Source organism: Delphinapterus leucas, chromosome 9 (assembly GCF_059928025.1).
Source record: "Delphinapterus leucas isolate spDelLeu-1000000601 "Yukka" chromosome 9, BTC_Dleu_Yukka2, whole genome shotgun sequence".
Lineage (NCBI taxonomy): Eukaryota > Metazoa > Chordata > Mammalia > Artiodactyla > Monodontidae > Delphinapterus > Delphinapterus leucas.
The window spans coordinates 18,599,374-18,623,257 of NC_143137.1; the positions used below are offsets into that span (position 1 = coordinate 18,599,374).

Below are 23,884 nucleotides of genomic sequence, written 5' to 3' on the forward strand. Positions count from 1 at the left end.
CGTTACCTTCTGTCATTACTGGGGAGGCGACTTCTCTGTAAACTCTGGCAAGAATCCAGGATAAGAATAATAGGAGGCTTTCAGGCAGTTTCAAGTTAGGATCCACAAATGGAATGGCAAGCCAGGAATTCTACAGGATATTCTAGCAAGGAAGAGCCTCAGGGCAGCTGTAGCCAACCCCCATGTTTTTTGGGTCCTAGAACAGAAGGTTCTCCCACTGATCTCTGGGTTGTCTACAGAAAACCACCTTAACCCTGCCCCTCCAGGTACGTGTGCATCCGGGGCGTCTTCATCCTGACCACAGAATGCGCCTCCCTCACCGTCACCCTCGTCGTGACTCTACGCAAGTTTGTGAGCCTCATCTTTTCCATCTTGTACTTCCAGAACCCTTTCACTTGGTGGCATTGGCTGGGCACCTTGTTTGTCTTCATTGGGACCCTAATGTACACAGAGGTGTGGAACACCCTGGGAGCCACCAAAGGCCAGCCTCAGAAGGAGGCCAAGAAGAGCTGAGGCCTTCCTGGAGTAGAGAGACCCGAGGCTAGTGAGCCAGGGGCTGGCCACCATTTCACCTTGGTTAATGCTGAATCACCCCCCATGTGCCAGAGAATCCTCAGAGGGACGCACTTCTCAGATTTCTCATGCCTATACAGACCAACATTTGTGGACCCTGAATAGAAGCCCCCAACCCTGAAATAGGAAAAAAAAGAACAGTTCTCCACTATTGAACAGCCTTTCCATTTGTTGTTTCTACCAGAATTTCAGCACTGTACCTTCTTATTGAAACCTGAGTCCCCAGAGCTACTAGTTTTACATCCACTGTCTTGGACAAGATTATCCCTGTCCTGATGATTCTCTGCTGTAACAGTCTTTATCCTCCTGTGGCCTTTCCCCTTGTTCCATTAACCTGCCACCCACAGCAGCACTCTTCAGGCAGACGCTCCAGGAACCCCCCCCCCCACCCCCAACCAGGAACAACTGAGTGGCCGGGTGAACCGACGCACCGGGATGCTGGGGCTGGGCTTTCTCCTGTGTGTTGGGAAAGAAGCAGGTGTCCCTCTGCACCCTGGTGACCCCGGGGCAGGACTGGTGGGAATCCTTTCCCACATTTTTCCTTTTTTTGTTTCTATGCAAAAGTCATATGCTTTCACACCTTTTGCTTTCTGTACTTAGAACAAACCTGCAGCATCTCTGTATGGCACAGTGTTAATAAGGAAGGAAGGTTGTGTATGAATTGGGAAAGAGAGACTTTTTCTGTCTTCTCTCAGTTTTCTGGTTCATTAGCCTCGAGCTAAGATGGTGACGCCAGGATGGCCCAGGAGAAGCTGGCTCCGGGGGCAGGGGCACCCAGAGAGCACAGACAGGCACTGAGGGTGGGCTCCACGTGGGGGAGCTCCGCCTGGCAACTCTGATAGTTATGACCAGCCAGGCTAATGAGTGAACCAGTATATTCAGTGGGTGTGGGTGTGGTGTATCAGTCAGGCCAAATCACAACTAAAATGGAAATTTTTTGCGGGGGGGGATGTCTTCTTAATGTTCTTGATGGGTATGGGAGTGTGTGTGTTTTATCATATGTATTAATAGAAACATGCCCCCCTTTTGCTAATCATTTCAAAGGTCTGGTTTTCCTCCCATGGGATAACTTTGAGAAAGAAGAAGTGTCAGGATGCCACATGTAGGTGTGTGTGTGCTCTCGTGTGGGTTGTGATCACTTGGGAGAAGAGGAGAGCATGAAAGTCAGTGTTTTTATTCCCTTGTCCTTCACTCAGCTCGGACCTTCATTGTCTCACGCAGGTACGTGCTCTGGAGGCCGTCAGACTTACCAGCCCATCTTTTTGCACACAGACAGAGGCCTCTCCTTCTGCGCTGGGTTCAGGTTGTGTTCTTATATGGAGGTTTGGCTCTTGAGCTCACCCAGGGTGTGGTGTGTTTATTCTACTATCTGGAGCTATTCTCTGATGGGTCTGCGATAACTATCCTAGAACCACCGGGTTGCTTTGGGGAAGTCCCTTAGGCTGCTCGGGTTTTTTGTTACATAAAATGTGGATGCTGTTTCTCCACCTAAGTCACAGGGTTTTCAGATCAATTTGTGGTTCAGGACATTGACAGCTGTTCAGTGCCAGTGAAGGTCTATACTAAAAGATGCGGAATTAGGTGTGAACTTGTTCATGGACTCAAAAGGTACTGTAGAGTTCCTCAGACTGATGGTGCTATAAATACCATGTGGTAAATATCCTCTTAAAAACAAGAACAACAAAAGCTACTTTTCTTATTGTTTAATAGAAGAACCTGTCCCCAGGGGCTATTTGATTGCTGCATATCTGGAGTCTTGACAGGATAACTCCTAACAGGATAGAGCCTTACATGACGTAGTATCACTTTTTTTATGTTGATGGAAAATATTACAATTTTTAGTTACTGAAACAGTGTTGATGTACACAGCATTTAACTGGGTCCACGAGGTTTTAGATTCTGGCTTTAGAGTGTGTGTGTTCCTCAGTCTGAACACCTCTGCTGGTCTTATTAACAGGAGGATATGTATGGACAGAGTAAGGCACTCATACAGTGAAATAAGCGCATGTAAGAACAGAATGTCTGAAATGCCCTGGGAATTGGTTTTTTTTCTCTAGTATTTGGTTATGAGGAAATAAATCTAACAGACACTAGTTAATACTTCTTTAAACAATTTATTCCCCTTGGTTAACTTATTTTTCAATCCAAGTTGAAACTGATTTCAATCCCTGTTAAAAGAGCAAATAAACCATTTTATAGAGGGTCAGACTCATCCCTAATTGGAGGAGAAATGTCTATTAAATGCCTTTCATCTTTCTGTGGGTCAAGACCATGTAATTTTGTGCCCCAGAGATAGAGGGTTTAGTTTGTTTACACGAGAGATTGGTGTTTAAGGCATCCAAGACTCTACCCTTAGAACAAAGATCAAATAGCAAATGACTAGCCAGAAAATTGTGTGTGTGTGTGTGTGTGTGTGTGTGTACACCTGTGTACTCACTTCACAGCTTGACCAGAGTCGTGAGGTACCAGGAGAATATGGAGGACACTTGAATTATTTAATGTGTACAGAACCTTTACCACAGTTCTACTGTCATATTATAAATGTTTTCATTTTTTATTAGGAATTTATTTTTGATCCTTTCTTTTCTTTTTCATCCAACTAAAACCGTTAATGCATTTGACAAGTTTCTATCTAGTTCTAAAGTATTTAGACACAATCCACATCGTTTTTTCCTTCTTCGTGCCCAGTTATCCAAAATGAATACGGTACTTTAATTAGGTCATCGTGTCGAGTGAAGAAAAACCACGAAAGCTGAGCTGATCTGTGCCACCCCTACCAAACCCCTTCCATTCTTCTGGGAAGGTCACCTGATCATTCTGAAGGATTCTAATATCTCGCGGTCATTTCCTGAGCACGTTTCCTCCCTTCTGCATGTTTTTTTTCACTTCTGATCCCCCACTTGCAGTTTCTTCAGCAACCTCTGGTCACTCACGTAGTTTTCTACTAATCTTGTATCTGTTTATGCCTCTATTCTTTGGGGCCTCTGGGTGTTTGTGGATTTTTACAGGGTATACGTATCCGTGTAGCATGTATCTTGTTATGCATTGATACTAGGGGAGTGTGTCCATAAGGATGCGAATATCTGGCAGAGTATGTGAATGTATGTGTAGATGAATATGAATGGGATTTAATGTAATAATGTAATGTGAAAATATTTATATGTTCTGTTGTAGCTCAAAGTGGGGCTGAGACTCCTTACCACGTTCGTGTCTATATTTGGAAAGCAGTAGTATCTGTATTTTGCTCATTTTTACCCTGCCTCCAGCTGACTTCACTCTCAGTGCCGAATGCCTGTGGTGAGAGGAGGTGGAAAGCATTAGGTCAGGAGTAATTGTAAACCAGTAAATTAGCTCTGGGCTGGTGGACATGCTCATTGGTGGACAGCTGGCATATGAGACAATGTAGCAAAGACCTGAGCATCTCCACAGATGCACATTGAGAGGCACCCCAACGTAGAGATCTGAAATCAAGATCCTACAATTTGTTGTAGTTTGTTTCTCTTTGGCTAGGAGTAAATAGAATTATGAGCATTTTGGTCTCAATAGCTTTATTCTGAAAAATGTGCATGGAATTTACCTGTGGCAGTTCAGTCTTGGGTTGAAAGAACTGTCAATATAGATAAAATCCATTTTTATTACAGATGCGTGACCTTTGAAAACGAGTATAAACAGTGTCAGTAAAATAACTAGTCATAAGCATTGGAATATGTTCAGTGTGTACCAGGCTGGGGTGGGAGACTCTGTAGTGTGCTCTCTCTTTCTAGCAGCTTCCTCACAGTGGACCTTGCAGAGAAGGGAGGGACCAGGCTCTGACTTTTGTCCCATGAATAAATAAACCCTTACCAAGATCTCTTATTCCCTCAAGTTTCGGAGAAACCTTCTAATGGTTCCTGATACCCATTCCCACTCTTCATCAGTTGATTAGCAAGAAAACGAATAAGACGAAACATTCCTAAGATTCTAAGCCAGAGAGGGAAGGAAGGATACACACCAGGAGTTGTGGGTATTCGGCTTTTTGTCCTCCGGTTGCCTGGTGGGAGGAGGGCAGAGCATTACAAATTTAGCACTTTCCATCTATTTGACGCTCAGTGCCAGGAGCTGCCCTCAGGGGACCATTAAAGATGCTTACAAGTTTTTGGAGTAGGCTGCCTGGGGTGACCCTTACATCTCCAAAGCTGGTACAGTTGGTTTGCGTCAGCTGATGCCTAGAGCTCATTGTCTTTTTGTCTCCTCAGTATCATACTGAGACATTCCTCTGAGCTTTACCTACTTAAATCACTAAGATCCTGCAAAATGTCCTCAATTTTCAATCAAGTAAGGCAAGCTGTGAGGGTACCAGAGAGAGGTGAGGGGAAAAGCTTCGTCTACATTTAGAAGAAATAAGACCCATATTTTTAAAGGGAAAAGTTGTAATAATTCTTTGGCACATTGGATTATTTATAGTTTTTAAGATGTAAAGAAGACTCCTGTGAACCGAGAGAAGCAGTAGTTATTCCCCAACGTGATAAAAATGTCTTTGTGTATCACTTGCAATCACAAATCATTTCTGTGTGAGTTGCTTTCATTCCAGAGAATGGCATCATCCTCCAAAGAAAAAGGGGATGATTTTTAAGTAGGATTTCTTAACAGATTATGTGTTGTGGGGCTGGGGAGGGATGATGGGGATTTGATTTATCCAGCCTCCGAGCTCTTCATTCATATTGTGATTTAAGAACAGAGATCGGGGGAGGAGGGGACTAGACAGCAGCAGAATATGTAGAACAGCTAAGACATTAGTGAGTATTCAGATTCTGAGCTGTGTAAATATCAGATGTCGGCTTCCAGCCTTACGAGTTATTTGAGCTGAGAGTTAAGGAGGAAAGGGACATTTTGTGAATAAAATGTTTTGCCAAACAAATTGAATGAGTCTTTTTACTATGATTTCTTATAAAGAGCTATTTTCTGCCTTCAGAAACAACTCATCAGACACCTGGTTTTTTATCTGGAATTGTACAATCATTGCTTTTTAATAAAAGTGATAAATTTCTTGCAGGTGTTTCCAGTCACCATTACCTTTCAAGTGCTTGTGTGCAGTTTCAAAAGCTCTACAATTTTTGCCTTGTATAGTGGTGGGACATTTTACTACAAACGATGGTAAGCAACGTGTCTTCTAATGCCTGGCAGCTGGATCAATCACAAACCACTTCTCAGGCTACAGGTCAGTTTCTATTTAAGAAATTTAAAGAGGATCGGCTTACCTTGGGAGATTTTAGAGGTTCATGGCAGTAAGTTTCTGTAGCAAATCTCTCAAAACCTCTTTGCCTTAATAGAAATGTTATTTTTGTAATGTTGCAATGGCCAGCTCTCTTTATCTTCCATCTGTTGCCTTTAAATGAATCTTTTTTTTTTTAAACATCTTTATTGGAGTACAGTTGCTTTACAATGGTGTGTTAGTTTCTAAATGAATCTTAATGCAAAAGCAACTTTCAGAGCAGTTTACCACACCCAATCTGTTTTTTTTTTTTTTTTTTTCAGTATACTCAATTTACAATAATATATTAGTTTCGGGTGTACCACATAGTGACTCAAAAGTTTTAGATTATACTCCGTTTATGGTTATTACAAAATACTGGCTGTATTCCCTGTGCTGTATATATAATATATACTTGTAGCTTATTTATTTTATACATAGACGTCTGTATCTCTTAATCCCCTACCCCTATCTTGCCCCTCCCCCTTCCCTCTCTCCACTGATAACAGCTAGTTTATATATCTATATATCTGTGAGTCTGTTACTTTTTTTATTATATTCACTAGTTTTCTTTTTAGATTCCATATACAAGAGATAACAAACAGTATTTGTCTTTCTCCGTGTTATTTCACTAAGTGTAATACCCTCCAGGTCCATCCATGTTGTTGCAAATGGCAAACTTTCATTCTTTTGTTTGGCTGAGTACTGTCCCATTGTGTATATACACATCTTTATCCACTGATCAGTTGATGGACACTTAGGTTGCTTCCATGTCTTGGCTACTGTAGATAATGCTGCTATGAACATTGGGGTGCATGTATATTAATGTTTTCATTTTCTTTGGATATATACCCAGGAGTGAAATTGCTGGATCATAAGGTAGTTCTGGAGCTTTTTTGAGGAACCTCCATGCTGTTTTCCACAGTGGCTGCACTAATTTACATTCCCACCAACAGCGCATGAGGGTTCCCTTTTCTCCACATCCTCTCCAACATTTGTTTTGTATGGTCTTTTTGATGATGGCCATTCTGACAAATGTGAAATAATATCTCATTGGGTTGTTTTTTTTTAACTGATTTATTTTTGGCTGCATTGGGTCTTCATTGCTGCGTGCAGGCTTTCTCTAGTTGCGGCGAGCGGGGGCTACTCTTCATTGCGGTGTGTGCAGGCTTCTCATTGTGGTGGCTTCTCTTGTTGCGGAGCATGGGCTCTAGGCGCGTAGGCTTCAGTAATTGTGGCGCACGGACTCAGTAGTTGTGGCTCACAGGCTCTGGGGCGCAGGCTTAATAGTTGTGGCACACAGGCTTAGTTGCTCCGCAGCATGTGGGATCTTCCCGGACCAGGGCTCGAACCCATGTCCCCTGCATTGGCAGGCGGATTCTTAACCACTGCGCCACCAGGGAAGTCCTCTCATTGGGTTTTGATTTGCATTACTAATCTGATGATTAGTGATGTTGACCATCTTTTCATGTGCCTGTTGGCCATTGTATGTTTTCTTTGGAAAAATGTCCATCAGATCTTCTGCCTGCTTTTTAATTGGGTTGTTTTTTGATATTGAGTTGTATGAGCTGTTTATATATTTTGGATATTAACCCCTTATCAGTCTTATCATTTGCAAATATCTTCTCCCATTCAGTAGATTGTCTTTTTGTTTTGTTGACGGTTTCCTTTGCTGTGCAAAAGCTTTTAAGTTTAATTTTTGCTTTTGTTTCCTTTGCCTTAGGACACAGATACAAAAAAATATTGCTACGATTGATGCCGAAGAGTGTTCTACCTGTGTTTTCTTTTTGGTTTCCAGTCTTACATTTAGGTCTTTAATCCATTTTGAATTTATTTTTATATATGGTGTTAGAGAATGTTCTAATTTCATTCTTTTACACGTAGCTGTCAAGTTTTCACAGCACCACTTATTGAAAAGACTGTCTTTTCTCCACACTGAAAAGACTGTCTTTTCTCCATTATGCATTCTTGCCTCCTTTGTCCTAGATTGTCCAGAAGTGTGTGGGTTTATTTCTGGGCTATTATGTTCCATCGATCTATGTGTCTGTTTTTGTGCCAGTACTATACTGTTTTGATTACTGTAGCTTTGTAGTATAGTCCGAAGTCAGGGAGCATGATACCTTCATTTCCATACTTCTTTCTCAAGATTGTTCTGGCTATTTGGGGGTCTTTTGTGTTTCTGAACAAATTTTAAATTTATTCGTTCTAGTTCTGTAAAAAAAAAATGCCATAGGTACTTTGATAGGGAATGCGTTGAATCTGTAGAGTGCCTTGGGTAGTATGGCTATTTTAACAATATCAATTCTTTCAATACATGAACATGGTACATCTTTCCATCTGTTTGTGTTGTCTTCACTTTCATCAGAGTCTTATAGTTTTCTGAGTACAAGTCTTTTACCTCCTTAGGTGGGTTTATTCCTAGGTGTTCTATTCTTTTTGATGCGATTATAAATGAGATGGTTTTGTTAATTTTGCTTTCTAATGGTTTTAGTGTAAAGAAATGCAACAGATTTCTGTATATTAATTACGTATCCTGCAACTTTACCGAAATCATTAATGAGCTCTAGTAGTTTTTTGGTGCTCTCTTTAGGATATCCTATGTATAGTATCATGTCATCTGCAAACAGTGATGGTTTTCCTTTTTCCTTTCCAGTTTGAATTCCTTTTCTTTCTTTTTCTTGTCTGATTGCCATAGCTAGGACTTCCAATACGTTGACTAAAAGTTGTGAGAGTGGGCATCCTTATCTCATTCCTGACCTTAGAGGAATAATTTCAGCTTTTCACCATAGAGTATGATGTTAGCTGTGGGCTTATCACATATGTCCTTTATTATTGTTGAGGTATGTTCCCTCTATACCCGCTTTCTGGAGAATTTTTATCATAAATGGATATTGAATTTTGTCAGAAGCTTTTTTTGCATCTGTTGAGATGATCATATGCTTTTTATTCTTCATATGGCTTTTATTCTTCAATTTTTGTTAATGTGGTATCACATTGATTTTGATATTGAACCATTCTTGCATCCCTGGGTTAAATCCCACTTGATCATGGTGTATGATTCTTTTCATGTATTGTTGGATGTGGTTTGCTAGTATTTTGTTGAGGATTTTTGCACCTGTGTTCATCAGTGATACTGGCCTGTTTTCTTTTTTTTCTGATATCTTTGCCTAGTTTTGGTATCAGGGTGATGCTAGCCTAGTAGAATGAGTTTGGAAGAGTTCCTTCCTCTGCAGTTTTTCGGAATAGTTTCAGAAGGATAGGTGTTAACTCTTTTCTAAATGCTTGGTAGAATTCACCTATGAAGCCATCTGGTCCTGGACTTTCGTTTTGGGGGAGTTTTTTTTTTTTTTTGATTATTCATTCATTTAATTACTGATACTGTCCATATTTCTAGTTCTTTGTGGTTTAGTCTTGGGAGAGTGTATGTTGCTAGGTATTTGTATGTTTCTTATAGCTTGTCCATTTTATTGGCATATAGTTCACACTAATCTCTTATCCTTTGTATTTTGTAGTTTTGGTTATAACTTTTTTTCATTTCTGATTTTATTGAGTTGATGAGTATAGTTAGAGGTTTGTTACTTTTATCTTTTCAAAGAACCAGCTCATACTTTCATTGTTCTTTTCTATTGTTTTTTCAGTCTCTATTTATTTCTGCTCTGATCTTTATGATTTCTTTCCTTCTACTAACTTTGTGTTTTGTTTATTTTTCTAGTTCCTTTAGGTATAAAGTTAGGTTGTTTATTTGAGATTTTTCTTGTTTCCTGAGGTAAGCTTGTATTGATATAAACTTCCCTCTTAGGACTGCTTTTGATGTGTCTCATAGATTTTGGATCTTTGTGTTTTCATTTTCATTTCTTCTTTGATTTCTTCAGTGATGCATTGATTATTTAGTAGCATATTGTTTAGCCTCCATGTATTTGTGTTTTTTGCAGTGTTTTTTCTTGTATTTGATTTCTAGTATCATAGCATTGTGGTTGGAAAAGATGCCTGATTATGACTTTAGTTTTCTTAAATTTACTGAGGCTGGCTTTGTGGCCTAGCATGTGATTTTTCCTGGAGAATGTTCAATGTGCACTTGAAAAGAATGTGTGTTCTGCTGCTTTTAGATGGAATGTTCTATATATAGCTGTTAAGTCCATGTGGTCTAATGTGTCATTTAAGGCCAGTATTTCCATATTGATTTTCTGTCTGGATGACCTGTCCATTGATGTAAGAGGGGTGTGTTACTACCATTACTGTGTTACTGTAAATTTCTCCCTTTATGTCTGTTAATATTTGGTTTATGTATTTAGTTGTTCCAATGTTGGGTGCATATATAATTACAATTGTTATATATCTTCTTGGATTGATACCTTGATCATTGTGTAACGTCCTTTTTGTCTCTTTTAACCATCTTTGTTTTAAAGTCTGTTTTGTCTCAGATTAAGTATTGCTACCCCAGTTTTCTTTTGATTTCCATTTGCATGTAATAACATTTTTCATCCCCTTACTTTCAGTCTAATGTGTGTCTTTATATCTAAAGTGAGTCTCTTTTAGGCAGCATATATACAGGTCTTCTTTTTGTGTCCATTCAGTGACTCTGTGTTGTGTGATTGGAGCATTTAGTCCATTTACATTTAAGGTAATTATTGATATGTATGCACTTTTGTAATTCTTTTCTGTTCCTTTCTTCTTTTGTTCTCTTCCCTTGTGATGATGACTGTCTTTAGTGTTATTTGGATTCCTGTTTGTTTGTGCACGTACTACAGATTTTTGGTTTGTGGTTACCATTAGCTGTATGAATGTAGATATATATATATATTTGTGTATACGCATAATGTGTATATACACATATATATGCGTATACACATAAATAAATACGATTAAGTTGATTTCTTAATTTTAAATGCATTTTAATAACCCTGCCTTTTTACTCTCCTCCCCTCATAATTACTGCTTTGGGCATAATATTTTACATCTGTTTGTTTTGTGTATCCTTTAACTGCTTACTGTGGATATGTTTTCCTACTTTTGTCTTTTACCCTTCCTACTAGCCTTGTATGTGGATGATTTCCTACCTTTACTGTATATTTGCCTTTACCAATGAGCTTTTCCCTTTCATGATTTTCATGCTGCCTTTTCTTTTTTGCTTAGAGAAGTCCCTGTAACATTTCTTGTAAAGCTGGTCTGGTGGGGCTGAACTCTTTTAGTTTTTGCTTATCCATAAAACTTTTGATCTCTCCATCATATCTGAATGAGAGCCTTGCCAGGTAGAGTATTTCTGGCTGTAGGTTCTTCCCTTTCATCACTTTAAATATATTGTGCCACTCCCTTCTGGCCTGCAGAGTTTCTGCTGAAAAGTCAGCTGATATCCTTATGGGAGTTCCCTTGTACATAACTTGTTGATTTTCCCTTGCCACTCTTAATAGTCTTTATCTTTAATTTTTGCCATTTTAATTAGAGTGTGTCTTGGTGAGGTCGTCTCTCTTTATCTTTAATTTTTGCCATTTTAATTAGAGTGTGTTTTGGTGAGGTCGTCTTTGAGTTGATCCTGTTTGGGACTCACTGTGCTTCCTGGACTTGGACATCTGTTTCCTAAGTCAGGAATATTTTCAGCTATTATTGCTTAAAATATGTTCTCTGCCTATTCTTGCTCTCTCCTCCTTCTGAGACCTCTGTAATGCAAATGTCAGTATGCTGATGTTTTCCCAGAGGTCTCTTATCCTCATTTCTTTTTATTCTTTCTGCTGCTCAGCTTCAGTTATTTCCACTACTCTGTCTTCCAGCTCACTGATCCATTCCTCTGTATCATTTAGTGTTCTGTTGATTCCTTCTAGTGTAATTTTTCATTTCAGTTATTGTATGCTTCATCTAGTTCTGTATATTTTCTAACGAACTCTTTGTTCAAAACTTATAACTTTTCACTCGGTACTCTCAAGTTCTTTGGTTACCTTTATGATTCTTACCTTGAACTCTTTCTCAGGTACTCTACCTCACTTAGTTCTTCTGGGATTTTTATCTTATTCCTTTGTTTGGAACATGTTCCTCTGTCACCTCATTTTGCCCAACTTGCTGTTTTTATTTCAATGTATGGCAGGTTGGTTACATTTTCTGACTTTGGAGAAGTGGCCCTTTGTAGGAGACTTCCTATGAGTCCAAGCAGTGCATGCCTCTCTGGTCACCAGAGCTATGTGTTCTAGCGATGCCTCTATGAGGGCTGCGTGGGTCCTTCTGTTGTGGTGGGATGGCTACTGTGAGAAGTCTGATAGGCATGGCTTGCCCCTGCTCCAGTTGGTTGCCAGGCCCTGCCCCATGTGGAGGCTGCTGGCCACTGGTTGTTAGGGCCAGATCATGATGCAGCTTGCTGGGAAACCCCTGAGAGCCCTAGGGCTAATGCTGGCACATTGGTGGGTGGATTGAGGGTCCAGGAGATCTTGGGACTGATGCCCATCCACTGGTGGGTGAAGTCAGGTCCTGGAGCTAGTTGCAGCCTAGGTCCCAGAGTCTGGCTGTAGAGTTTTTGGTTGTGTTGGCCTACTGGTAGGTGGGGCCAGGGCCTAGCAGGTCCCAGAGCTTTTGTCTGCCTTCTGCTGGTAGATGAGACTGGTCCTGAGGGTAAAGCAGGCTTGCTAGTGGGTGAGGCCAGAGCTCAGGCAGTTCTAAGTCTAGGGCCTGTGCACTTGTGTGTGGAACTGGGTCCTCTGGTGGGCAGGGCTGTGTCCCTTCCCAGTTAGTTGCTTGGCCTGAGGTGTCCCAGTACTGGTGCCTACAGGTTGGTGGGTGGGGGTGAGGCTGGATCCTGAGGCTAATAAACTAGAGGGAGGATTCCAAAATGGTGCTTGCCAGGACCAGTGTCCACATGGTAGTAAGAGCTCCCCAAAATGGCTGCCACCAGTGTCTTTGTCCCCAGGGTGTCTCCAGTTGCCTCCTCCCTCTCCAAGATCAGCAGGTAGGTCTGCCCCAGGTCCTGGAGCATGTGAGATTTTGTGTGTGCCCTTTAAAAATGGAGTCTATATTTCCCACAGCCCATTGGGTTTCCTGAAAGTAAGCACCACTGGCCTTCAAAACCAAACGTTCTGGGGACCCATCTTCCCAGTGCAGGACCCCACAGGGTGTGGAGCCCTCTGTGGGGCTCACATCCCTTCCTCCTTCGGGAGCACCTCTGCAATTGTAATTATTCTCCCATTTGTGGACTGCCTACCCAGGGGTGCAGATCTTAACTATACCACGACTCCACCCCTCCTACCCATCTGGTTGTTCCTCCTTAATCTCTTTAGTTCTAGATCTTTTCAGGTTCCAGTCTTTTTCATTGATAGTTGTTCTGTAAATTGTTTTAATTTTGGTGTACCCATGAGAGGTGAGCTCAGGGTCTTTCTACTCTGCCATCTTGAGCCTGTTCCCCAGTCTATATTTAATTATGTTAGTTAGTGGACCCTAGGTACAGAACACTAAAAGAATAAAACAGATTTTGCACTAAATATAGCATAATTAAAATTCATCTCTTTAAGAACCAGCACAGATGGGGGAGACAAGATGGCAGAGTAGAACTCCTCTCATGAGAAAACCAAAACCACAACTAACTGCTGAACAACTATCAATCAACAGAAAAACACTGGAACCTACCCAAAATTATACTGTACATCCAAAGACAAAGGAGAAGCCACATCGAGATAGTAGGAGGGATGTATTAGCAATAAAAGCAAATCTCATACCTGCCAGGTGGGCTACCCACAAACTGGAAAATAAATATTACCGCAGAGGTTCGGCCACAGGAGTGAAAGTTCTGAGCCCCACGTTGAGCTCCCCAGCCTGAGGGTCTGGTATCAGGAGAAGGAGCCACCAGAGCATCTGGCTTTGAAGGCCAGTGGGATTTGATCACACGAATTCCACAGGACTAGGGGAAACAGAAGCTCCACTCTTGGATGGTGCACACAGGGTCTCATGCACACCAGGACCCAGGGGAAAAAGCAGTGACCTCAGAAGATCCTGGACTCAACCTAACTGCTGGTATTCGAGGGTCTCCTGTGGAGGCAGCGGGTGGCTATGGCTCACTGCAGGGACCAGGACACTGGTGGCGGTAGTTTTGGGAAGTGTTCACTGGCGTGAGCCCTCCTAGAAACCACCATTTTGTCACCAATACTTGGCCCCAGCCAAGAGCCTGTAGGCTCCAATGCTGGAACACCAAACAACCAACAGGGTGGGAACACAGCCCCACCCATCAGCAGATAGGCTGCCTAAAGTCATCCTGAGCCCACAGCTGCTCGCTAAACACCCCTTGACACAGCCCTGCCCACCAGAGGGCAGGAATCCACCCACCAGGAAGCCTGCACAAGCCTCTTAGACCAGCCTTATCCAGCAGGGGGCAAACAGAAGAAGCAAAAAGAAGTACAACCCTGTAGCCTGCAGAATGGAAACTGCAATCATAGAGTTACACAAAATGAGATGGCAGAGGAATATTTCCCAGACAAAGGAACAGATAAAACCCCAGAACAACAACTAAGTGAAGTGGAGATGACTGATTGATAGGCAATCTACCCAAAAAAGAATTCAGAGTAATGATAGTAAAGATAATCCAAATCTCAGAAAAAGAATGGAGGTACACACTGAGAAGATACAAGAAATGCTTAACAAAGAGCAAACAGAGATGAACAATATATCTGAAACGAAAAATACACTAGAAGGAATCAATAGCAGAATAATTGAGGCATAAGAATGGATAGGTGAGCTGCAAGACAGAATGGTGGACATCACTGCTGTGGAAGAGAGAGAGTAAAGAATGAAAAGAAATGAGGACAGTGTAAGAGACCTCTGGGACTACATTAAATGCACCAACACTTGTATTGTAGGGGGTCCCAGAAAGGGGGAGAGAAAGGACCTGAGATAGTACTTGAAGAGATAATAGCTGAAAACTTCCCTAACATGGGAAAGGAAATGCTCACCCAAATCCAGGAAGCACAGAGAAACACAAGGAGGAACACACCAAGACACCTAGTAATCAAATTGACAAAAATTAAAGACAAAGAAAAAATATGAAAAGCAACAAGGGAAAAGCAACATATAACATACAAAGGAAATCCCATAAGGTTATCAGCTGACTTTTCAGCAGAAACTCTGCAGGCCAGAAGGGAGTGGCACAATATATTTAAAGTGATGAAAGGGAAGAACCTACAACCAGGAATACTCTACCTGGCAAGGCTCTCATTCAGATTTGACAGAGAAATCAAAACTTTACAGACAAGCAAAAGCTAAGAGAATTCAGCATCATCAGACCAGCTTTGCAACAAATGCTAAAGGAACTTCTCTAAGCAGAAAAGAAAAGGCCACAAACAGAAAAAAGAAAATTACGAATGGAAAACCTTACTGGTAAAGGCAAACATACAGTAAAGGTAGGAAATCATCTACACACAAATAATATGATATCAAAACCAGCATTTGTGCAAAGGGAGAGTATAAATGCAGGATATTGGAAATTCATTTGAAATTAAAAGACCAGCAAGTTAAAACAGCCTTGTATATACATAGACTGCTATGTCAAAACCTCATGGTAACCACAAACAGAAAATCTACAATAGATACACACACACATACACACAAAGGAATCTGGACACAACAATAAAGTTACACACACACATACACACAAAGGAATCTGGACACAACAATAAAGTTAGTTATCAAATCACAAGAGAACAAAAGATGAAGGGGAGAAAAAAGACCTACAAAAACAAATCCAGGGCTTCCCTGGTGGTGCAGTGGTCGAGTCCACCTGCCGATGCAGGGGACACAGGTTTGTGCCCCGGTCCGGGAAGATCCCACATGCTGTGGAGCCGCTGGGCCCGTGAGCCATGGCCGATGAGCCTGCGCGTCCGGAGCCTGTGCTCCGCAATGGGAGCGGCCACAACAGTGAGAGGCCCGCGTACCACAAAACAAACAAACAAACAAAAAATCCAAAACAATTAACAAAATGGCAATAAGAACATACATAGTGATAGTTACCTTAAACATAAATGGATTAATTGTTCCCACCAAAAGACATAGACTGGCTGAATGGATACAAAATCAAGATCTGTATATATGCTGTCTACAAGAGACCCACTTCAGATCTAGGGACACATACGGACTGAAAGTGAGGGGATGGAAAAAGATATTCCATGCAAATGGAAATCAAAAGAAAGCCAGAGTAGCAATTCTCATATCACACAAAATAGACTTTAAAATAAAGACTATTACAAGAGACAAAGAAGGACACTACATAACAATCAAGAGATCACTCCAAGAAGATACAACAATTGTAAATATTTATGCACCCAACATAGGAGCCACAAAAGGGGAAACTGAAAGTAACACAATAACAGTGGTGGACTTTAACACCCCACTTATACCAATGAACAGATTATCCAGACAGAAAATAAATAAGGAAACACAGGCCTTAAATGACCAGATGCACTTAATTGATATTTATAAAGCATTCTATTGAAAAGCAGTAGAATATACGTTCTCTTCAAGTGCACATGGAACATTCTCCAGGATTGATCACATGCTGGGCCACAAAGCCAGCCTCAACAAATTTAAGAAAATTGAAATCATATCAAGCATCTTTCCCAGCCACAACTCTATGAGATTAGAAATCAATGGCAAGAAAAAAAGAAAAACTGCAAAAAACGTAAACACATGGAGGCTAAACAATATGCTACTAAACAACCAGTGGATCACTGAAGAAATCAAAAAATACCTAGATACAAATGAAAATGAAAGCACGATGATCCAAAACCTATGGGATGCAGAAAAAGCAGTTCTAAGAGGGAAGTTTATAGCAATACAATCTTACCTCTGGAAACAGCAACAACAAAATCTCATTAAAAAACCCTCCTCACCTTACACCTAAAGCAACTAGAGAAAAGAACAGACAAAACCCAAAGTTAGTAGAAGGAAAGAAATCATAAAGATCAGAACAGAAATAAATGAAGTAGACAAAGAAAACAATAGAAAAGATCAATGAAACTAAAACCTAGTTCTTTGAAAAGATAAACAAAATTGATAAACGTTTAGCCAAGGCTCATCAAGAAAAAAAGGGCTTAAATAAATAAAATTAGAAGTGAAAAAGGAGAAGTTACAACGGACATCACAGAAGTACAAAGGATCATAAGAGACTACTACAAGCAACTCTATGCCAATAAAATGGGCAATCTAGAAGAAGTGGACAAATTTTTAGAAAGGTACAATCTCTTAAGACAACCAGGAAGAAACAGAAAATATGAATAGACTAGTCACAAGTACTGAAATTGAAACTGTGACTAAAAAACTCCTAACAAAAGTCCAGGGCCAGACTGCTTCACAGGTGAATTCTATTTAACACCTATCCTTCTGCAACTATTCCAAAAAATTACAGAGGAAGGAATACTCCCAAACTCATTCTTTGAGGCCACCATCACCCTGATACCAAGACCAGACAAAGATACCACACAAAAAAATTACAGTCACAAATCACTAATGAACATAGATACAAAAATCCTCAACAAAATACTAGCAGTCCGAATCCAACAATACATTAAAAGAATCATACACCATCATCAAGTGGGATTTATCCCAGGGATGCAAGGATTTTTCAGTATCCACAAATCAGTCTGTGATACACCACATCAACAAATTGAAGAATAAAAACCATATGATCATCTCAGTAGATGCAGAAAAAGCTTCTGACAAATTTCAACACCCATTTATGACAAACACTCCAGAAAGTGGGCATAGAGGGAACATACCTCAACATAATAAAGGCTATATATGACAGACCTACAGCTAACATCATACTCAATGGTGAAAAGCTGAAAGCATTTCCTCTAAGATCAGGAACAAGACAAGGATGTCCACTGTCTGTCTGTCACCACTTTTATTCAACATAGTTTTGGAAGTCATAGCCATGGCAATCAGAGACGAAAAAGAAATAAAAGGAATCCAAATTGGAAAAAGAAGTAAAACTGTCACTGTTTGCAGATGACATGATACTATACTTGAAAAATCCTAAAAATGCTACCAGAAAACTACTAGCGCTCGGTAAAGTTGCAGGATACAAAATTAATACACAGAAATCTGTTCCATTTCTATACACTAACAATGAAAGACCAGAAAGAGAAATTAAAGAAACAAACCCATTTACTAGCGCATCAAAACAAAATACCTAGGAATAAACCTACCTAAGGAGACAAAAACCTGTACTCTGAAAACTATAAGATGCTGATGAAAGAAATCGAAAACGGCACAAACATGGTAAGATATACCATGTTCTTGGATTGGAAGAATCAATATTGTCAAAATGACTGTTCTATCCAAGGCAATTAATTTGTGACAAAGGAGGCAAGAATATACAATGGAGAAAATGTGCTGGGAAAACTGGAAAGCTACATGTAAAAGAATGAAATTAGAACATTCTCAAACACCATATACAAAAATAAATTCAAAATGGATTAAAGGCCTAAATTTAAGACTGGATACTATAAAACTCTTAGAGGAACACAGGCAGAACACTGTTTGACATAAATCACAGCAGTATATTTTTCAGTCTGTCTCCTAAAATAATGTAAATAAAAATAAACAAATAGGACCTAATTAAACTCAAAAGCTTTTTGCACAGCAAAGGAAACCATAAACAAAACAAAACAACACACAGAATGGAGGAAAATTTTTGCAAATGATGTGACCAAAAGGGATTAATCTGCAATATTTACAAGCACCTCATGCAGCTCAATATCAAAAAAAACAACCCAATCAAAAAATGGGCAGAAGACCTAAATAGACATTTCTCCAAAGAAGACACACAGATGGCCAAGAGGCACATGAAAAGATGCTCCAAATCGCTGATTATTAGAAAAATGCAAATCAAAACTACAATGAGGTATCAGCCCACACAGTCAGAATGGCCATCATCAAAAAGTCTAGAAACAATAAATGCTGGAGAAGGTATGGAGAAAAGGGAACCCTCTTCCACTGTTGCTGGGAATGTAAGTTGGTACAGCCACTATGGACAACAGTATGGAGGTTCCTTAAAAAACTAAAACTAGAGCTACCATATGATCCAGCAATCCCACTCCTGGAGATATATCCAGAGAAAATCATGGTGCAAAAGGATACGTGCCCCCAGTGTTCACTGCAGCACTGTTTACAGTAGCCAAGCATTGGAAGCAGCCTAAATGTCCATCGACAGATGAATGGATAAAGATGATGTGGTACATATACAGTGGAATACTACTCAGCCATTAAAAAAGAATGAAATAATGCCATTGGCAGCAACACGGATAGACCTGGAGATTATTATACTAAGTGAAGTAAGTCAGAGAAAGACAAATATCATGTGATATTGCTTATATGCAGAATCAAAAAAAAATACAAATGAACTTATTTACAAAACAGAAACAGACTCAGAAAACAAATGTATGGTTACCAAAGGGGAAAGGGGGGAGGAGGGATAAATTAAGAATTTGGGATTAACAAATACACACTACTATATATAAAATAGATAATCAATAAGGACCTACTGTATAGGACAGGGAACTCAATATTCTGTAACAACCTAAATGGGAAAAGAACGTGAAAATGAACAGGTATATGTATATGTATAATGGAATCACTTTGCTGTACATGTGAAGCTAACACAGCAGTGTAAATCAGCTATACTCCAATATAAAATTTTTTAAAAAGAAATCACACAATTAAAAAGAAAAAGAATCAGCACAACTTTATCAGATAGACAGGACTCAATGTTCTTCAATAATACTAAGCCTGTAACTGCATCTTTGGAATGGTCTCAGCTGCTTCTGAAGCCCCTTCACTCTGAAATATAGGCATAGAGGGTGGTAATTCTAAAAAGTTATGAACCACAAGCCTAAAAAAAAGTAGCCCTTTGGGAGACTAAATCATGGTTTAACTCCCCAGCAAAATGTATGATCTCATCAGTGGAGCAGTCTTCTAGAGCAGGGGTCCCCAACCCCTGGGGAACTCTATTAGGTTGGGTTAGGGTTAGGAACCCTATTAGGAACCAGGCGCACAGCAGGAGCTGAGTGGTGTGGGGAGGCAAGCAAAGCTTCATCTGCTGCTCCCCATCGCTCACATTGCTGCCTGAACCATTGCTTGCATCACCACCTGAACCACCCCGTCCATGGAAAAATTGTCTTCCATGAAACTGGTCACTGGTGCCGAAAAGGCTGGGGACCACTGTTGTACAGGGTACCCTGTGATTCCAGTGCCAGCAGCAAGACATAACTGCAGATGCTGCAGCAGTGCCTCAGCCTTAGATAGCCCTCATTAGTAAGGGCTCAAGCACACAGGTGGATGTCAGAAAAGATTCAGTTTCTTTGTCCTCGTCTTACATTCAGCATTCAGCTATCAGAAATCAACACAGATGAATGAATGGAGTGTGTATCAAAACCTTTCTTTAAAAGAAAAAAAGCACATCTGGCTATGCAAGTATTTAACAGTCAAAGGTTTTCAGTGATGTTCTTTATCTGCAAATTAACTTAATAAAATCATCCCATCATCAAAATTAAGTTATGTTCATGTTTGATTGTTTTTTAATCAGCACTTCAAGAACTTAGCGTCTGGCTTTACTATTGCATGTGACTACATGGTACACAGATGCCTTCTGAAGCTGAGCGAGCATGTGATGATAATTACTGGAGGTTTATCATTTCCTATAATAGCTTCAAGCGAGGTTTACTGCATGAACACACTCCTTTCATGAAGGCCACACATCTATATCAATTTCCCAGAATCTTTAACACTGTTACAATAATGGGTTTCATTCCAACAATTAAATGGCATGAAATAGTAGCAATAGCAAATGTATATTTACCATGTGTGAGGCACCTTGCTCCACTTACATTAACTGATGTAATTCTCATGACAAATCACTGAAGTTAGAAAATTACCCTAGTTTCTTAGGCACAGAGGAGCTAAGCTGCCTCACATACTCATGTGTGGGATTGGAGTCTGAATTTGGACCCATGAAGACCAAGTCCAGAACCTACACTCTCGTCATCACTACACTATGCTAGCCCTAGAATCTTAGTAAGAAGCTGACCGAGCTTCCTTTGCCTTATGTCTCTCTGTTTGGTGTTGACCTCTATATGTCAAATGTCAACAGTCAGTCTTGAATCTGTTTTCTCACCCTTATGTTAACCTGCGTCTTTGAATTCATCTTATTACCTACTTTTCCTCCCAAGAGTTTATGACCTGTTCTGTGATACAAGCAAGAACACAGTACTGATAGTAGAGGGGGATCAGAATGGCAGAGTAGGAGGATGTAGAGCTCACCTCCCACCACAAACACATCAAAAATACATCTACGTGCGGAAAAATGCTCACAGAAAACTAACTGGAAACTGGCAGAAGATCTCCCATACAACCAGGGTTGCATGAAAGATTCTCACATAATTGGGAAGGACAGGGAAGAAACATGAGGTGGGGACCTGTACTCCTGGGAGGAGACTAAGAGGAAAAGGGAGATTGCAGGGGTGGACACACGTCCTGGGGAGTAAGCAGGTCAAGCCACAGACTAGGCATCCCAACCCTGGGGTCCTGCGCAGAGGAGACAAGCCCCCTTGGCTGCTTGGAGAACCCCTCGGACAGGTGGAAAGGCTGAAGGAGCCTAGAGTCCACTTGTCAGGAGTGTGTGGGTGCTGGCTTGCCACCAGACAGGGCAGAGAGAGGTCTGCCCTAGCGGCTACCACCTTGCCATGCTCCCAAATCCAAGGGAAGTGAACACCCCAGCCCATTCATTCCATGTCACAGCCTGGCACTGGATCTAGGGTGGCCAGGTCCTGGGAAAAGATCCAACCTATTGAGGTAAAGGTGGCCCAGGGGCCTGGGGTGTGGTCCAGATGGGGAGGGGGTGGGTATTGTTGGTGCTTACTCAAAGATACAGAAATTAGTGCATTTCTACTAATTTAGAGAAATTTAAAAAACAATCCTGTTTAAAATTGCCTTAAAAAAATACCTAGGAATAAACTTAACCAAGTAGGTGAAAGACCTATATTCTGAAAACTATAAAACATTGATGAAGGAAATTGAAGATGATTCAAAGAAATGGAAAGATATCTTGTACTCTTGGATTGGAAATATTAATATTATTAAAATGGCCATAGTATCCAAAGCAATCTACAGATTTAAAAACTCCCTATCAAAATACCCAGAACATTTTTCACAGAACTAGAATAATCCTAAAATTTATATGGGACCACAAATTGCCAAAGCAATCCTGAGACAAAAAGAACAAAGCTGGAGGTATAACCCTTCCAGATTTCAGACTATACTACAAAGCTACAGTAATCAAAACAGCATGGTACTGGCACAAACACAGTCAAATAGATCAATGGGATAAAACAGAGAGCCCAGAAATAAACCCATGCACCTATGGTCAATATGCAACAAAGGAGAGAAGATTATACAATGGAGTAAAGACAGTTTCTTCATCAAGTGGTGCTGGGAAAGCTGGACAGCCACATGTGAAACAATGAGGTTAGAACATTACCTCACACTATATACAAAAATAAACTAAAAATGGTTTAAAGACTTAAATCTAAGATCTGAAGCCATAAATCTCCTAGAAGAGAACATAGGCAGAACACTTTTGACATAAATCATAGCAGTATTTTCTTGGATCAGTCTCCAAAGGCAAAATAAAAGCAAAAATAAACAACTGGTACCTGATTAAACTTAAAAGTTTTTGCACAGTTTTGCACCTCTGGGTTTTTTTGCCATAAAATGCTATTTTGTATACCCAGAGTTGATTTTTGAAATCTTGAAAAATAAGGAAGAAAATAAATACCAGTGAAACAGGACTCTGAAACAGTTCTGCTTCTTAAATGCTCACATCAGAATGTTCCTGTTATTCCTGGTATCTGAAGCACATGACTTTTGGGTTAATCAACATTATCAAATGTGCAGTATGGAAGCATAGGTAATTAAATCACAAAGCCTTTATCAATGATCTGCCTAAGTAGCTGTAAGTTACAGAATGTTTAATGTATGTGTTAATCATTCTTTTAGTTTCTCCAAGTTCTGTCTCAGAAAGCATTTAAATTATGTTATCTCATCTACCTGGATAAATGCCATCCCTGAATTACACTTTGATAATAAACCTTCAACCATTATAAGAGTTTTGTAAGATCATTACAAGAGTTTTCATTTTCAGTGATTCAGTATCTTTGGCACAAATGGAGTTTAATGCATTATCCACTGGATTGCCTAATATCCCCTTTTCAAACAAGAATAAATGTTATAGTATTGCTCAAATTTTAGTTCTGGAAAACATTTGTCTCTGCAGATGTGTTTGCATATGTAATTTTGTCAGAAAGTAAAAACTTAACTGTCATCCATCTTATACAAATTTTATCAGAATTAGGCTTAACTACATGTAATAGAAACCCAAACTACAGTAACTTAACCTAATGGTTTATTTTTCACAGGAAGTAGGCAGGTTGGGGCTGGTTCAGCCACTCAGGAAAGTCACCAAGGAAAGCAAGTGGAAGCTTCCATAAAATGGCACGTCTCCAAAAGCCCACGTCTGCCTACTGTCACAGCTATACGGCTCCTGTTTCATTTCTGCCTTACACATCACACGGGTACATGTCATTAGAGGGATCTGTCCCAGAACACTGCTGGCAAAGATTCTGTGGACTGTAGATTCCAAGACTCCCAAACAGGGGAGCGATTAGGATTAGATGGGGAAACAGCTGAATTGCCAGCAGGCAGGCCAGCACAGTGTGTCCCATGGCTGGACTATTAAACAATAATACTTAACTTCCAGACCAACAGTTCGAGTAAAACAGCATGCCTCTGCCCAACACGATGCGACATCCCTCACACAAACGAACACGCGCTCATTCTTTCCCCTTAAGTCCCCAGGTCCATTTCTAGTTTGGTCGAAATTCCCCTTTGATATCCTGTAACCTAAAGCCAAAATTTAAAGTTAACCACCACATGTCTTATGTAAAATGAAACAGGTTGAGGGCTGGGGATTTGTTGCTGAAAATAAAACCAATTTGCTAATGTTAATACACTAACATATTCTTAACAATGCAAGGAACAACACAGGCAGGCTTACTGTTAGTCCTC

The 23,884-nt window shown here is 40.3% G+C and overlaps 1 protein-coding gene across 1 annotated transcript in view; it reads left to right on the forward strand.

Annotated features, from left to right (window-relative positions):
• SLC35B4 (solute carrier family 35 member B4) overlaps positions 1-22,923 on the forward strand; it is a 57,866-nt gene extending 34,943 nt beyond the window's left edge. The window contains exon 10 of the mRNA XM_022580762.3: positions 267-22,923. Coding sequence (XP_022436470.1) covers positions 267-513 — 247 coding nt within the window. The 3' untranslated portion in view covers positions 514-22,923. The remainder of the gene's footprint in view (positions 1-266) is intronic.
• Positions 22,924-23,884: the final 961 nt, after the last annotated feature.